This window comes from Parasteatoda tepidariorum, chromosome X1, assembly GCF_043381705.1.
Source record: "Parasteatoda tepidariorum isolate YZ-2023 chromosome X1, CAS_Ptep_4.0, whole genome shotgun sequence".
NCBI lineage: Eukaryota > Metazoa > Arthropoda > Arachnida > Araneae > Theridiidae > Parasteatoda > Parasteatoda tepidariorum.
In genome coordinates, this window is record NC_092214.1 from 78764884 (window position 1) to 78782537 (window position 17654).

At 29.6% G+C, this 17654-nt stretch overlaps 1 protein-coding gene across 2 annotated transcripts in view; it reads left to right on the forward strand.

Annotated features, from left to right (window-relative positions):
* LOC107446986 (major facilitator superfamily domain-containing protein 4A) overlaps window positions 1-8521 on the forward strand; it is a 109444-nt gene extending 100923 nt beyond the window's left edge. For both annotated transcript variants that reach the window (XM_016061781.3, XM_016061780.3), the window contains 2 exons: window positions 1725-1842; window positions 7932-8521. In XM_016061781.3, coding sequence (XP_015917267.1) covers window positions 1725-1842; window positions 7932-8086 — 273 coding nt within the window. In that variant the 3' untranslated portion in view covers window positions 8087-8521. The remainder of the gene's footprint in view (window positions 1-1724; window positions 1843-7931) is intronic.
* The last annotated feature ends 9133 nt before the right edge of the window (window positions 8522-17654 follow it).

Here is a 17654-nt window from a genome sequence, read left to right on the forward strand (position 1 = left end):
TTAGATGCGGAATTAAATGATTTTTGTTTAGTACTTGTACTTTTACTTGTACTTTTTACTCGTTACTTTTTAAAATAAGAAGATTTAAAATCAAATTCTTTTTAAAAATACTTGTACTTTTACTCGTTACTTTTTAAAAGTAACGTTGCCATATATGGGTGATAATGGCCTCCCAATTAGGTAACCCGCGTTCGAATCCCAGAGATGTTTGGTAGATACGAATTCCACACCCGGCTCGCTCAGACCACAGTGCTGACATAGAATATCCTCAGTGGTTGGTGGATCATGAGTTAGAGTCCCTTTGCTGCCAGATTAACCGTGGAAGATTTTCGTGATTTTCCTTACCATGTAACGCAAATACAGGTTAGTTCCATCAAAAAGTTTTCCATGAAGGCAAATTTCTCCCAATAGTTGATCCAAGAGTACTATTGTCTTCTGGATTGGGTTCAAAATTACAGGGCATGGAGTTGATTATTGGTAGCCATGAGCTTAAAATTGGATAGAAAAAATATTTCAACATAAATTTTCTTAGATATTTATTTAGCATCTACTAATTTACTAATTACCAAAAAATGGCAATTTCCAGAAAAGTAAAGCAGGTTAAATAGGCTGTCAAAAGCTTTTCTACTGTAATTACGTTAAATATTTTGTTACATATGGCTTTATTGGAAATATTAATCCATATACAATGTTCAACTTTAAGTGGACGTAAACATGGAGTAAAAAGGAACAAAATTACATTAACAAACAAAGAAAACACATGGCAAACGCATATTAACACAAAAAGAACACATAGATAAAATTAAAGTAAGAAAAAAAGATGTATATACAGTGAAGAATGAGGAGCAGCCTTTACAAAGAGTTCATGTGATCTCGGGCATCCCAGCAAAGTTTGCAGAGATCACCCCGCTCTTGAGATTGTTTGTCCAGTAAAGGGCACACAAGCTTGTGGTCTGAGTTCATGGTTCCCGAATTGCAGATTTGGCACTCACTAGATGGAAGTATACCTATTCTGTTGAGGTGCTCTGCCAAGCAGTCATGACCTGTTGAGAGTTTGAAGTTTGTCCCAGCCTTCTTACAAGAACTGTGACAAAATTTCTTCCAACTGTTTTGGATGTTAGCCCAGGGTTTTTCCGATGGATTTTACTGTTTGGTTGCGCTTTACGTCAGTCATAAGTTTCTCGGAAAATTGTTTTTTAAGGGAGTCTGGTGGAATCGGTTTATTCCTTTCTTGGCTAGTTGGTCTGCCTTTTCATTGCCATTGATTCCCACATGCGAAGGAATCCACTGGATCATAATAATTTTGTTGGCATTCTCTCGAAAAATCGAATTATCTCTAATTTCTTGCCTTAGCCATCGCCGTTACTCATTTAGCACGCGAGTAACATTGCCTCCCTACTTTAAATATCTTGCATAGTTTTTTCGTTTCTTGTGACAACGAAAATTTTCTTATTACAAAAATTAAATGTTTTAGGGAAAGGCTTGTTGTGCAGCCAAAAGGTTTTCTGAAAATATTTTTGCATCGGTGACTTTCGAAAGCCATACCAAGTACCTTCAAATTGTCAAATGGAAATCCTGTTTTCCAATACAAAAGCTAAAGTTATGAGCAAAAATGCAAAAAAAAGTTGTCTTGGTGTCATTGTACAGGCCTCTCTTCCTCTTACAAGTAGTTATCATCCTAATTTGATGAACGTGACTAACAGTAATCTATATATTCTTTTTAGGAATTTGATCGAGCTGGACCTATAACCTTCTTAGTGACTGGTGTAGTTCTTTGTTTCATGTCTCTCATTATATACATGGCGTTATTTCTGGCTGGACACAACATAGTTCGTTACGCAAGTATGCAAATTTGGAATAACTTCATTTGAATAATTATGGTATCATATATGTTGTGCATATGTCAGTGGAATAATTTCCCAACGAATTCGGTTTAGTGGGAAACTATTTCTTTTTAAATTAAAAAAAAGAAGAAAAAAGGAATTCTTCACATCTAATTTTTATGCACAATAGCACTGGATAACAGGAACATTATGAAGAAACATAATTTAAACTAATAAAAAGTGGAAAACATTTTTATTGACAAAAGTGTGCGTATGCATCACGTCCTTTATGTGTTTTCAATAAAAGATCACTAAATGTCTACTTAAAGATGACAATGAAAATATATTCTCCATGTTGGTGCTCACATTCTAAAAGCCTGTAATGGAAATTCTGGAATGCTTTGATATGGCCCTTTAAGATTTCAATTAATTCCACCTTTTATAAAAGACGGTTGGTCATAATTTGATATGAAAACACCAATGACATTCTGTATTCATGCAATTAGATCAATGAAAAATGCACTACATCAAGCATTTCGGACTTTTCATTACATACTTGACACGGAGACCATATTTCCAATAACATCCTTTTGTAGACAATTTGAGGCATTTTATAAATTCATATATCATGACCTACTCTGCACATATACTTTCGTCATATAAAATGTTTTTAAAAGAAATGTTCATGAAAAATGCAGGTTTTTATGAGTACAAGTAGCGTTACTTCAAAAATCCACGTTTTTTTGTGTCAACCTGCATAAAAAAGTGCCAAAAGTCATACAGTAGCTGACCACGCTCTATAAGATTCTATGTAATATCTTAATTATCAGGTGATACTATACAGCTTTTATGTTTTTATGAGACTTAAACCGGTTAGCACTTGTTTACGTTCGTGTATCAATGGGTTAAATGAGACGATATATTATGTAAAAATGGAATTATATCAGGTATTATATTAGTATATTATAATAATTAGACAAAATTAATAGACGCACTGTAATTTATTGATTCTTAGATGTTTTGCACGCTGCGATACTTTTACATTTAAATATATATGATTCAGGAGATTTTTTATTTAACCTTCTATTTGTATTTATTTTTAACGCATTACATTACAATGTTAACCAATTGTTTCACGAACGTAAACAAGGGCAAACCGGTTTCAGCAGCGTTAAAACAGTAAAGCTGTATAGTATCAACTAATAATTAAGATTTTACATAGAATCTTAGAGTGCATCGAATAATTTAACCAGCTAAATACAGGTGGTAGTAGCTTCACGTAAGGAATATAGAAGTGGGAGTGAGGATGCAATTATTAGAATTCATATAAGACTAGAAGCGTTTGTTAACTACTACATGCAACTACGTCTGCATGTGAGTAGTTAACAAACGCTTTGTGCGGAATGTTTCGAAACGTATATTCATCAGTTTTTGTGAATAGGGTAAAAGGATTCCTTCTCTCAGCGGTACAGAAGAAAAACATTTTCTGGTGGGATTCTGGGGGAGAACGTGTGGTTTTGAGTACTGTTCATACAATTATCGTCATGTTCTGCAGTTCGATTATTGTTTTTAGCTCTTATCGTTTATCTGAATAATCATGTGTATTAAATTTGTAAAAGCCTAATCTTCTGGTGTGACTTATTTAGCGATGATAATTGTTATTATTTGTTGCACACCAGCTACATTTAGCATCTTGGAAACTCTTACTGAATTCCGTGACCAACATTTTCGATGGATGTGTCGAGAATAATCAATTTTAGGCATAACTTCTACCATGCACAACTCACTGTGCTTATTTAGCAAGGTCGAACGCATAGAGTTACAGGTATTAATAGACAAGTAACACAGAGTAACGGAAACAATCAATTACTGTACGAAAGACAACTGACAGTGCAATGAAGTTTAATTTTGATGAGCTATGCCAACTCAGTTTACTTACCATCAGCGCTTCTTCTGTACTCGTAAATATATCTTGAATGACTAGAAACAAATATCTTAAGCAGTGGTGGCTCAGAGGATAGAGCACTCACCTCCCAAGAAGGTAATCCCAGGTTCGAATCCCAGCGATGGTACGATCGTTGATACGAATTTCCCACCCCCTTCACACCGACCACAGTGCTGACGTAAAATATATGCATTGGTATTTGGATTATAGGTTATAGTCTCTTTGTCACCAGTCTAATCGTGGAAGATTTTCGTGCTTTTTCTCTCCTTGTAATGCAAATGCGAGTTAGTTCCATCAAAAAGACCTCCACGAAGGCAAATTTCTAATCCTGGAGTCTTCCAAATTAAAATTACGGAGTTGATTATTGGTAGTCGTAAACTCAAATTGACTCGGCTGTGCAACGACGACTTTGAAATGAGACAAATAACTTGATTAGATGAGTCACGATTTTTGGATAATATATGGTCATATGGTAAGGTGTGTGAACCCCATAAAGCCTAGTTGTTAACGATGCACTTTTCAAGCTGGTGATAGATTCATCACTTTACGGGATGTTTTCTAATGACACGAACTTAGTTAGAACTTAGAAATATGAACAACCCATTCGAAGGATCTTCCAGTTACTTAGATATAACGAGCAGCCTTTTCTCACACTTGGTATTCTAACATCGGTAATATTTTTAAAGAGAGTACTTTTCATTGGGTCCACATTGCTCACGATTGGATTAGAAAACTTTCAGGGGAATTACAAGAAAATATTTGGCCATTCTTTTATGATCCCTCCATGCATCGAAGATTCCCATCAATGTTGCCCAGCATGAATCCAATAAAGTATATTTAAATGGTTTTCGTGCATAAAATTCTGCACCCACACCAATTATGAACGGAGACCCAATCAGCATGTTTTGACCTTCTATTGACAACTTGAAATCAATGATACATCAAATTGCTGCAAAGTAAATAGTAGTTTATACTGTAATCTGTAAAATTACAGAGAATTCAAAAGATAAAGTTTCTGAAAAATGCAGAAAGAAATACACAGAAGACTCAGAAATTTTCCTGAAAAAGCTAACTACTTTTTGACTGGCTATATGACAATATGTCTTTTCTGACTGCGCTAACAAAATAATATTATACATACATGCATATCATACATACATAATTGATATATTACATTAAAGTAGATTTACATTAGAGTAGACACCGCTAAGTTAGGCGCTGACTGCGAGTTAGAAAAATTCAGACCCCTGTCTAAACCAAAGAAGGCAAAAAAATTCTACCCACCACAACGAATTGGCGGCTACTTACTTATGAAATAAATAACAATAGATTGAAATATCTAAAAAAAAAGCCTTTGGAGAAATGCACAAACAGCAACCGGTAATCTCTGTAAACGATAAAATCGGTTGTGTTTGATTAAGAACTTATGCAATTTAACGCAGATTCTTCTTTTCTCTGTATGTTTGCGCAGACATTTTTTACCGTGAGTCAACCCGTGGGGGTGACTCTGGTGCAACTATTTCAAATAAGGGTGTGTACCAAAGTTAAATTAATTATTTGTAAAAAAAAAAGGTAATCTCATATGTACCAAAGTTATTAATTGTTTAATGAAAAGATGGTGGGTCTCATATGTACCATAATAAATTAATTATAAATTATTTTGAGAAAAAAGGGATGTTGTGATTAAAATATATTATGTACAGAGAAATGGGTATATAAAATTTGATAGAGGTATTCAGTCGATAATGTATAAAACAATCAAAGAAATAAAAGAGATTAATTAAATAATGAATTTTGATAATAAATTTGGATCATCATTAATTGATGTAAAGAAAGGCCAAAAGTGATCGAAAATAGTGGAAGGAAACATTGCTAAAGTGCCACGTGAATTAACCCAACAGCAAGGGCTCGTGGTCAAGATAAAGTTAGAGGACGACTGAATAACATATATAAAATTATACACAACAATAAATAAGTTGTAACTACCCTCTAGTCAAATAAATACAAATAAAAAAAAACGGAAGAGTTACTCACTTCGATGGACAATCATGAAAACATCTTTGAGTTGTCGTGGAATGACCACACCGTAAGAAAAACAGGGAGACAGATTCTCAAACAACATTGCATTTATTTTATTTTTACAGGGGACAAACGAAATACCCTGAGTGGGGAGGGATGTAGTTAAACAAGTTTGGGAAGGAATTGGCCAAACTCAAAAATGATCTAAAATGAAAATGATAAAAGAGAAAGCAAAAAAAATGGCAAAAAAAAATGTAGCTTTGGGATGGTTTGGCATGGCTCGCTGACCAAGGTGGTCAGCTTACCAGCCGCACCGCAATCCCCGAAAGAAGTGTACTTGGCAGTACCAAAAACGATAATAATGGCGTCGGCTAAGCTCGGGAAAGTGCGAGTTGAAAAGCAGGAGAGAGAACGACTGTCATTGGATGGGGGGATTGCCACACGATTAGGTCATCACCAATCAGTGTAAATTAGTACTCCCACAACATACCAAATATGGTGCCAAAGGGAAGAAGTCCCCAAGAAAGGCGTGAACACCCCAAAAATTCTAGAAAAACCGGCTGGAAGAATCACCACGTGCAAAATTGAAGGTTACGTGAAGGTGATGGGAAAAGAAGTTAAGTGGTGACGTAAATTTAGAAAGTGAGGGAAAAGAATGTCGTCCTTGAGGACAGTGGGGTCAGGCGACCTTGAATTGTAAAAGGTGAAAAAAGATGACACAAAAAATGCGTTGCTGACGTAAGCGTAAAAGAAACATTTCCAATTCTCTTCACAGAAAAAAAATGGGTAAAAAAAATGAAGAGAAATAAAATAGGAAAAGTACAAATACTATTAACTATGAAAGATTAAATTAAATTTAAATTACTGACATAAAAAAAATCGTCACACAACACTGTGAGACCATTGTTTAGGACAGGGTTTTGCTCGGATCGGCGAGAGAAAGGGAATCTTTATCTTCGATCTCTCGAGTAAAGAGAAGCTACCCTCCCTGAAAAGCGCGATTCTTGTTTCCATGGCAGAACTCATACTTTGTGGCGGGGGGAGTTCTTAACGTAGACAAACTATAAGGGGTCTCACGAGATAGAAGGAAAGTTTTTATGAAACGTAGCAATTTCTTTCAATTTTTACTCTACACTATTTCAGAGCACATGGTCGGAAATATCCCTACAAATTGCTACCTTTGACGCAGATTGGATACTGGTGTTATTTTTATTTATTTTCTTCTGGCGCTTCAATTGCTAGTAAAAATATATTTTGGTATTTTTTACTTAGCAGTCTAATAGTTATTTAAAAAAGTTTAGATTATCTGAATTATATGCACTTGTCAGTGTACACTAGCAGGTGTACCCTGACAAGCACCTCTTGCTTTTTCTTAATGGCTTTTATCTCTATTTTCCTTTCCTTGCACTGTTAGAAATTTCTTTAAAAAAATGGTTAACTAAGCAATTTATTTAATTCTCATTTTACCACATTCAACAAACTAGGAATATAAGTAAAAGAATCAACGTAATAAGATGGTATTCGAGTTGTTAACCGTGAGAAAAACCGCTTACTAATTGCTTTTACCTAATACGGTTAATCAACCAGAATTTTATTGCGCAAACTAGGCCCACCTAATGAAGGCACTTTGTTCCTTGCAGATGGGTACTCATTATAGCCGAGAGGGCTAATCTAAGAATCTCATGAATTGGGGTTCGGGACCCAGCGTCGACACCTTAATATTTCCTGCAGTTCATTCATCTCATCGAGAGTTTCCATAGTCTTGCCCTCTCTGATTTGTGACCCTGAACTATTAGAATGCAATACTCTTATTCGAGTATGAAGACACCATAAAGCTGCAATACTATCTCCAATGTCCAATAAAATTTCTTTTTTTTTCTGTTTTGAATCCATGCTAGTGGTAAATGGTTAAAAAATCGTTTAGTTTTGTATTCATATTTTTTTAACCGTACTAGTTGTAAACGGGTTCAAAACAATAAAAGTAATAAATGTTCTTTATCGTCAACTTTAGGGTTAATTGGATGGACAGACTGCTACTACTTATTTTACTGTAATTTTAGAATAAAAATTCTAATAGCGTGGATCATATGTTACATCAAATTATCCAGAATGAAATCATTATTAAAGAATGAATTGTTTTTCAGCCACAGGAGGTTTGTTTGGCTTATCTCGTTTCCCAGCAAATGCACAAGAAGATACAAGTCTGACTACACAACATGTTCGTTATTATTCTAGAATGACAGGGGACACTTCAGAAGATAATTTAGCAGAATCATCATTTACAGAAAAACCATCTTAATTCTTATAATCCATTTCTTAGGCATAATCTTTGATTAAGTGTTAAGAACAATTTTTATTAATATTTGAAAATTGCTTAAAGTAATTTTTAAAAATGATATTAGAATTAATGTTTACAACTAAATGAGATGATATAAAATAAATTTTAAAATTATTATGTGGATTGCATCAGTATATTACAGTTTATTGTACAAAACAGGTTAATTTATTTAGTTATCATTAAATAAAACTGTTTGAAATTTACTTACAATGCATTGATTAAATGTATATAATTATAGACATAAAATCAATGTGCTAATGGAACAAATCCAGCACATTCGTTCCCACCATTGGTTAAGAGGGTGCACTTTCCCTCCATGGAAATCAAATAAATAAAATGCTACACTTGCTTATAATAATTTCTGAGCGTCCCCTTCTTACCAGCAATTAAAAAATCTTTTATTTACATACTATCGATATGTGAACTCATCTATTTGAGAAATTTCGTTTCAAATAATTCTAAAAGAAGTTTTAATATCTGAAATCTTCGGTAAAGTAAAACTAAAATTTGAAACACATGTCAAATCGTTACTTACCTAAACATTTATAATATTTAAGCAATAAAAATAGAAAACAGTTATAATAATAAAATTTACTTTGTAATTTACATCTTTAAATTGTGCCAAAAAGTCGCATTCTAAAAATTTCCTGTTCGATAAATCTAAAAGCTTAAATAATGATGAATATATATATATATATATATATNTCTGCAAAAACAAAAAATATATATATATATATATTACTTGCGTGAAATGGAGTTTAGAATGTACTTGTTATAAATATTTATCTACTATGTTAAATCTTAAATGAAATCAGATTCTTAAGAACCATTATAACCATATTAGTATATCGTTAATATTATTAATTATCTTCGCTTTATAATTTTATTACTTTTTACTTCCTGTTCTACGATGTATGTTTTATAAGGGTATTCCAAAATTGTTTCTATGCAAAATAGCTAGAATGAAAATTAATTAGTCATAAAAATGAAAGAAATAGCTTTTCCTCTTATCTCGTCCTATTGATGTTTGTGATTAATAATTTTCGAATGTTTGTTTCTCATGTTTGTTGATAATGATTTTTAAGGCTTTTTTTAAATGAAACATTTTTTGAATGATGATATGATGAATGTTAAGTCACAAAAAATTCTTAAAATGTGAACTAAAATTATTTACGCTCACATTTTTAATGAGGTATATTGAGTGATTATAAATTCTGTGATATATTATTTCAGCTGTATTTCTTCATTGAGAAAAACTAGAAAGCACTATACTAGATTGTATGTGAAAGTTATAAATAGAAGAACTAAAGTCTTGCAATATTTATTTTTCTTTACTTTTTACTATAAACTATGTATAAGAATGAAAGGGCAGTTTTTCACTGATAATTAACAGAATATTTATTATTTTTTAAAGAAATTCTAGATAACATAACAATATCTTGAACTCTTCCTTAAAAACCAAAGGTTTCAGCATGCTGTGCACACAAAACAATCTAAATCGTTTTGTTTAGAATTTATTTAAAAAGTGGGGTAAAAGTTTTGCTACATAAAGTTATTTTCTAATGAAAAAGTAATAATAACACTGTTGAGATAAAAATAAATAACAATGTGTTATTTATTTGTTAGTGTGAAAGATCGATGCATAAATATATCAAAAATTTCTTCTATAAGTCAGTATTTGCTTAAATGCTCAAAAGTTTCGTAAAACATTTTTACTTTCACTGGTAGTTGTGGGCAAATCTATGAACTAACCTCTACGTTTTCAGATTGGCCTTATTTCATGGTTTATTTGGCTGTAAAGGGATTACTCCATTAGTACGCATTATCCTTGCGATGTATGTGTTGTAAGTTAATTGAAAAATCTTGCCTTTTTCAAACTGTAACCGTCATTGTACAATGCGCCATGCTAATTTGAAAAAGTTTTATTATATTCTCTTTTTCTCTTTTGCCTCATATATTTCAAGCTTATTGCGATGAAACTAGATATTTTTAGGTGAATGAGAAAATGTATAATTCATTACTTAATTGGTCTTATATATCACACATTTTATTTACAATGAGCCCATGGATATGCTTTCAATCTAGTTTAAAAGTATATTATTTATTACTGATTAGGTCTGATTCAGTAAATTTCTCTAATTAAAGAATAATACTACGCTCATTGCAATAAACCCAAGTAAATTCAGGTTGATTGAGTTGATCTTTGTACATTTATAATTAGGCTAAAAATGTATAAGCTGATTATTATAAGCCTGAAAATTATCAGACTGTTTAGAAAATACTAGAAACTTTTTAAGTTGGCGAAGCGCCATTTGAATAAAGATTAATTTTTTTACGTCGTTAGGCAACCTAAAGATCAAGAGACGCATGCTTTTCATCAGAATTCATGCTTTTCATCAGAATTCATGCTTTTCATTCATACCCTGCTTTTCATTCATACCCTGTAAAAAATAACTGTAAATTCTGCAAAAACAAAAACCTATTTTTTACAGAAGAAAAACTGTTTAAAGATAAATAAAGATTTTTTTTCTGATATTAGTCATTATCACCGCGCTGCAAAAAATCTCCGTTTTCTTTTTTCAGACTTTATCCGTATATTTCACGGATTAAAGCTGTTTTTCCCAAAACCGTTTTTCGCTATTTTTCATCCTAATCATAACCATATTAATACCATCAGTTCAAATTCTAATTTTTGCCATGCAGTTTTGCTTACCGTAAGATAACTTTGTGCTTTTTCAAATCATTTTACGATTATTTTCTATGCTTGTTCTTATTTCCATGAAACTATTTTATGATTTTAAGCATCGTAAAAGTAAAATCATGAGTTGTCGAATTCATACTCTGTCTCTAAATATAGTTTTTTGGTCATTAAAATTGACATAAATTTTTAAAAGGGACTGTTTTTAGCGTTTTTTTTTTTTTTTTTTACTTAAATATGATTTCAATTCTGCCACATCAGCTGATAGTTTTTTTCTGTAAATTTAGCATTTTGTTTTCACAGTGCTCTAATATTGCATATTAATTCTAATTAATATTAATGTAATTAAATTAATTTTAGTTCTGACACTCTGATTACAAGTAAAAATATATTTCAATTGTTGTTGTCCTGTTTATGGCAGTACTAAATATTTCTGAAAGTTTGAAGAATGTGTTTTGCTGGAACTGGAGCCTGAAGACTGTATTTAGATTAGAAAACTATATATTAGTATTTTTTAAATATCAAAACAGTCTAATGGCTACAAAAAAAATCTATTAGATTATTGGAATTATATTTGCACTAAAATATAAATTCCGAAATAAGTAGTTAGAAAAAGTTCTCACTTATATTCGAAAATGTATCAATAATTGACTTTGTAAATTAAAGAAATTTCAATGTAATAACTGTTTCATCTAAAGAACTCAAAATTTGAACAAATTATTGTTTGAAAGTTAGCCGTGTTAAGAAGATTTTAACAATAACGCACAAAATGACTATCAATTATTAAAATGGTGAATACAATATTTTTTAACTTATGTTCGCCTAAATTAATACAAAATCATGAAAAAAAGAAAGATATGTTTAATGAAAATTCTGCCCCCGAAGGATTAATTCCAAAAATGTTGCTGATCCCTCTCCTAGCCTACAGAATTAATTCTTTTTGATCTTTCACATTAACAAACTGCATTGTTTCAATAAAATGGTAATTTCTTAAGGGGGAAAAGAAAGTGATAACTTTATTGTTTTTTGGGCAATTACATTAATACGTGTAGAATTAAAACATAAAATTGTTGTAAATTTTTCTTCAAATTCTAGAATGGCATTTAACTTAGTTACTGCGCAGGTGCATTATCATAGCACAGTAGAATTAAGCGTTGTACAGATGCTGTTAGTTTGAAAAGAATGATTACATTTAAAATAACTGTAACAGTTCATTGTGAAATATGTTTGTCAATGAAGTTTAATAAATATTTGAATGTGCAAAACTTATGTATGTGAAATTTATTTAAGTAGTTCCAACATTTTTCTCTTTAAAACATCCACAACTGACAGTCATTAATGATATTTCGCACGTATTTCTATGACTTTCAGCAAGCATTAACGATCGTGAAACTAAGCTTTTCATCATAGAAAACATTCCAATTATTGAAAATTATATAAATCAAACAAACTCTTCTAACACCAAAACTTTTTCTAAATCGTAAAGCTTCCTTATTACAATTTTTCAAAAGTTTTGAAGGAGTTTTTCTCATTTTACGAACGAGGGCATTTTTCTCATCGTAGAGAAAATCCGCAATAAATTTAGCGATAATTTTAATTTAAAAACTAAGAACTGGGATGAAAATTAATGTAGATATTTATGGTTTCAAACCATCGAAGATCAGATTTCTTAAAAAAATTGACATTTTTAAGGAGACAGAAGTGCCATCATTTGAGGTTTACTAAGTCATCCTCTTTTATTTTTAGATATCTGCTAATTCAAAAGTATTTACTTTAGAGAATTGTTTCGAGACTTATTATAAACTGTTGTAAAATTTGGATCACATTTGTACTCAACGCTTATGTGTGCGAATGATTTCCAAAACATGGATGTTAAATACAAAAAACATAAATGACAGTGGCTTAAGTTATGTCGCAATATGGGTTAACTTCATCCAGCAGTAAGAACTCAATATTTAAACTATGTAACGAGGTAATGGAATAACTGGAGGCTTAAATAAGCGAGATTTAACTGACCTAAACATTTATTAGTGAAAAAAGAAAAGAACTCATATATATATATATATATATATACATGAACTTCAAAACTTAATCTTCTAATGTCTTTACATAGATGTTTCTAATTTTCCTTGAATATATTTGATACATTTGAATATGAATTGATAAATTTCTATTTGTATATTAGGATAACTAATTTTCTTTTCAAATCAAAAATGATTTCTTTTACTTTGCAAACTATAAAAGCATATGAATATAAAGGGGAAATAGGAAAACATGGAAGAAAGTAAACAATCCATATTACATAAAACATAAACTAATTTCACCATATGTCGATAACTTTTAAAGCATTGGAAAATTTTTGCACACAACTATCCAAAGATAATTCTTCGCAAAAAATAATTTTTAATAATTTATTATTTTTAATATATATTTAGAATTGAGTACCGAGAAAAGTTTCATGAACTATTTATTCTAAACTTTAGACTTCAAAAAAGCATATTAAGCTAGACGGAAGTAACGTAACCAGTGAGCGAGTAAAGCGAGTTCGAATTGCAAGGCAATCCTGAAGGGAACTGTTAAAAATAGTTCCGGGGATTGTCGAGCGTCAGTGATCAGGAAGTGGAGTTTTATAGTTTGCATAATATTAGAGAAGTCAGGGATGTTAAATTCATCTTCTACAGTTGTTAGATTTCAAAAAGTCTGTCAAGTTTGAATATATTAATTTAATAATCAATATTCAAGTTGATAACTTTAACATTTTTTTAAAGTTATTTATCAAACCTCAATGACTAAACTTTAACATTTTTTTAAAGTTATTTATCAAACCTCAATGACTAAACTTTAACTCATTAATAAACATTGAATTAATTTTTTAAAGGTTTTTCTTCAATCAATAAACTCAGGGACATAATGTTGCATAACTCTAATTTTTTTTGAATTATCTAATATTTAATGAATATAATAAAAAACACAGATATATATTTTCACANCTTATATATATATATATATATATATATATAAGGTTTGAGGGATCGATAACAAATTTCAAACGGAAAATGATTTTTTTGAATAGTTTATGCCAAATATTGTAGCAATTGATTTGTAACTTACAACATTTATTTCGGTCTTTGTATTCAATAATTTCACATAATTTCGTAATCCTAGCTTGAATATTTATTGAGATGAGGATATTTTTATGAAAAACAAATTTTTTTGTCTTAATTTTTTTTGCTATAACTTTAAAAATATTCAATAAAATTATCCAAAATTTTCGGAGAAATTTAAAATTAATTACGAATATTTTGCTTTAAAATTTAAAAAAAAAATTCTTGAAAAGTGTAATAACTGATTAGTTACTCTGATCAGTTATTCGTAATTAAAATTAATTACGAATAACTGAAATAAGTCATTAAAGTAGTTCTTTTATACTGCGCATGTACAAAAGCAATTTTTTTTTCTTCGTAATTTTGTTGTGAATCGTATTTGGCAAGTAATGAAAAAAGTTAAATTTGAATATCTTAATTTAAAAAGATTCGAGCAATTTTCTGAGTAGTTTTTGTACCAGTTAAAAGTAAGCTCGGAATGATAAGAGGATTTCTTCAAATATTATTTTGCATCATAAGACTTTATATATATATTTTTTTTTTTTAAATTTTACTTTATTATTATTATTATTAAAATAAATTTTTTTTTAATTTTAAGCGTGCATGTGCAGTATAAAAAACAGCTTTAATTATTAATATCTTGCGCAGTTTTAAACGATTTTCTTCAAATTTTATAGCAATAATTTTGTAATTAATTATAAATTGTTTCAAATTTTTTTTGAAATTTTATTGAATAGTTTTAAAGTTATAGTAAAAATATTCAAGAGAATAATATTATTTTTTTTATAAAAAATGTCCATATCTCCATCTATACTTAAGCTAGATTTGCGAAATTTTGTGTAATTATTGAATAAAATAACCGAAATAACTGTGGCAAGGGTGTGCGCTTATGTATATAAATATACTGTGTATTGTATATATTTTAGTGAAGTAACGGGTTATAAACTCCACTAAAATACGGAACATAAGGCCTAAAAATTACCAAACTCATATCGGAGTTGCTAAATTCAGCTCTTGAAATTTATCTAACAAAAGTGACTTAAATTACCAAAATGAGGATAAAACAAATTAAAATTACAGACATATGAAAAAAGGGGGAGGGAAAGAAAAATAATAATAAAAAAAATATAACAAACAACTGGAAAAAAAAGGATAATTCCAGAAAATAAACGATATAATCTTTTCATCGGCCCACACGATTATATCCGCAAAAAAGAGATCTTTCTGATATTGTATCAATATAGCCAAAGCGAAATATATAAATACAATAATGTGAGGAGCACTCAAAACATTTTTTACGAAAATTACAACAAATAAAATGGAACACAATAATTAAAAATAGCACGTAAAAGCAGAAAATAAAATAAAATAAAATAAAATGAAAAAAAGAAAAAAAAACCGGAATAAAATATAAAACATAATCCACAAAGCGAGAAGCAAATTCAAATGTACTTACGTGAACGGAAATTTTTTCAAGAATGATTTAAAATATATTCATGACAAGATTGCCAGATTGCAAAATATGAAAACAAAAGAGCAAATTGAGCGTAACTAGAGGAGTTTCGCTTTAAAGTGCCGTTCTTACTGCATTACTGAAGCGCGTTTGATTTGTTAGTTACCAAGGATGGGCCTGACAATGGATGTGAGCAAGGTAATATTATACTGGATAATTTAAAGAAGTTGACCATAAATAAATTTAGAAAATAAATATTTATTTAAGAAAAAAATATAAAATAGAAAAGAGAAAGAAACATGAATTGCCTGTTTTGCACATAATTTTAGCCACGGATTTGCCCGAAATGGATTTGCACATGGAAAAACTGCATAAATTAACAAAGAAATATTTTTAGTAAATAATTTTAGCCACGGATTTGACCGAAATGGATTTGCACATTGAAAAATTTTATAAATTAACAAAGAAATTTATTAGTAAATAATTTTACCCACGGATTTGACCGAAATGGATTTGCACATGGAAAAATTGTATAAATTAATAAATAAGTTTTTTAGTAAGTAATTTTAGATACGGATTGGCTCGAAATGGATTTGCACATGGAAAAATTATATAAATTAACAAAGGAATTTTTTAGTAAAGGAATTTTTTAGTAAATAATTTTGACCATGCATTTCCCAGAAATGGATTTGCACATGGAAAAAATATACAAATTAAAAAAGAAATTATTTAGTGAATAATTTTGGCCATGAATTTAACCGAAATGGATTTGCACATGTGAAAATTATATAAATTAACAAAGAAAACTTTTAGTAAATATATATACAAAAATATACGATTAATTCAATGATTTCTTATAGAATTTTATTACTTTAGTCGGGCATCCTTTGTTTTTTATCAAATTTTGAAAGAGTTTTGCTTTTTGAATAAATAAATATTACTACATATTCTTTTAATTCTATTCATTTCATTAAAAGTGGTATTTGAATAGATGCTCCCAGAACAATTAGGATTCCAAGTAATTAGTTTATTTATATTAAAATTAAAATCATTTCTTTTATCGTATAAATCAACAAAGCAGATATTTTCTTCTTTTATAATACCCAAATCCAAAAAATTGAAATTAATATTATCAACATGATTACGAAGCAAGATTAATTCCTCGGGATAAATATCATTTAATAAAATAGCATAATCTTGAAAATTAAAGATAAATAAGTCATCAATATATCTAAAAGCAAATTTAATACTAAGAGTATAATTTTTTTCATAATAATGCAAAAATAAGTTAGCCAAGAGAGATGAATAATTAGATCCATGTGGTATTCCATCAATTTGAAGGAAAATATCCCTTCCATTGTAAAGATAATTATTAAGAAGACAAAAACTAATCAGAATTTCCCAATAATCAAAATCGCGACAAAGGATATTTTTAAAATCATAGTAATAATTCAAAAGTACATCTTTCAGTTTAGAAAGGGGAATGCTATTGAAAAGATCGTGGAAATCAAAAGTCGCAATAGAATTAATTTTATTATGTTTAATGAATTCTAAAATCGGTTAATTATTAGTGATAATCCAAGAGAAACCTTCTTTAGAAATATTGTTAATAATTTTATTTAAGTAGTTATAGAAAATGGTGCCAGGTTTAGTTAGATAAGTATTAGATCCACATGCGATAGCTCTAAATTTTACAGGAATTTTATGAAATTTAGGACTGATAGTTAAGTAAGGAAATTGTATATTGCTAATTTTAATTTTTAATCTCTTGTATAAAGCTAATTTTTTTAATGACAATATTATTATTGAAATTACTAAGTTTAAAATTTTTACTATTTTTTAATTCCGTATTTAAAAGTTCAGCATAGAACTTTTTACAGAAGATTGCATGATTATTGTTAGTTTCGTCTATGGGGGTAATTACAAAATTTTTTTGAAGTTGCTTAATTGATTGAACAATATTAGAAAAATTTGTTGGATTGTTACTGTTATTTAAATTATCCTTATTATTGAAAACAAGATTTTTAAAGTAATAATAAACACCCCATTTCCATTCTGTTAGCATACCTAAAGATATAGAGAATCTATTTGATATCTTTAAACAAAAACTATTGAGATCATTAAGAAAGTATTTTAGAAATTTATTGATTGATATATGGTAAATGGATCTAAACTTTGTGCCTTTTATCATTAAATTCCTAAGTTCTAAGTTTTCTATAATATTTAAATTACCAGTAATAATATGTTTAGGATGTTTATCAACAAAATCAAAAT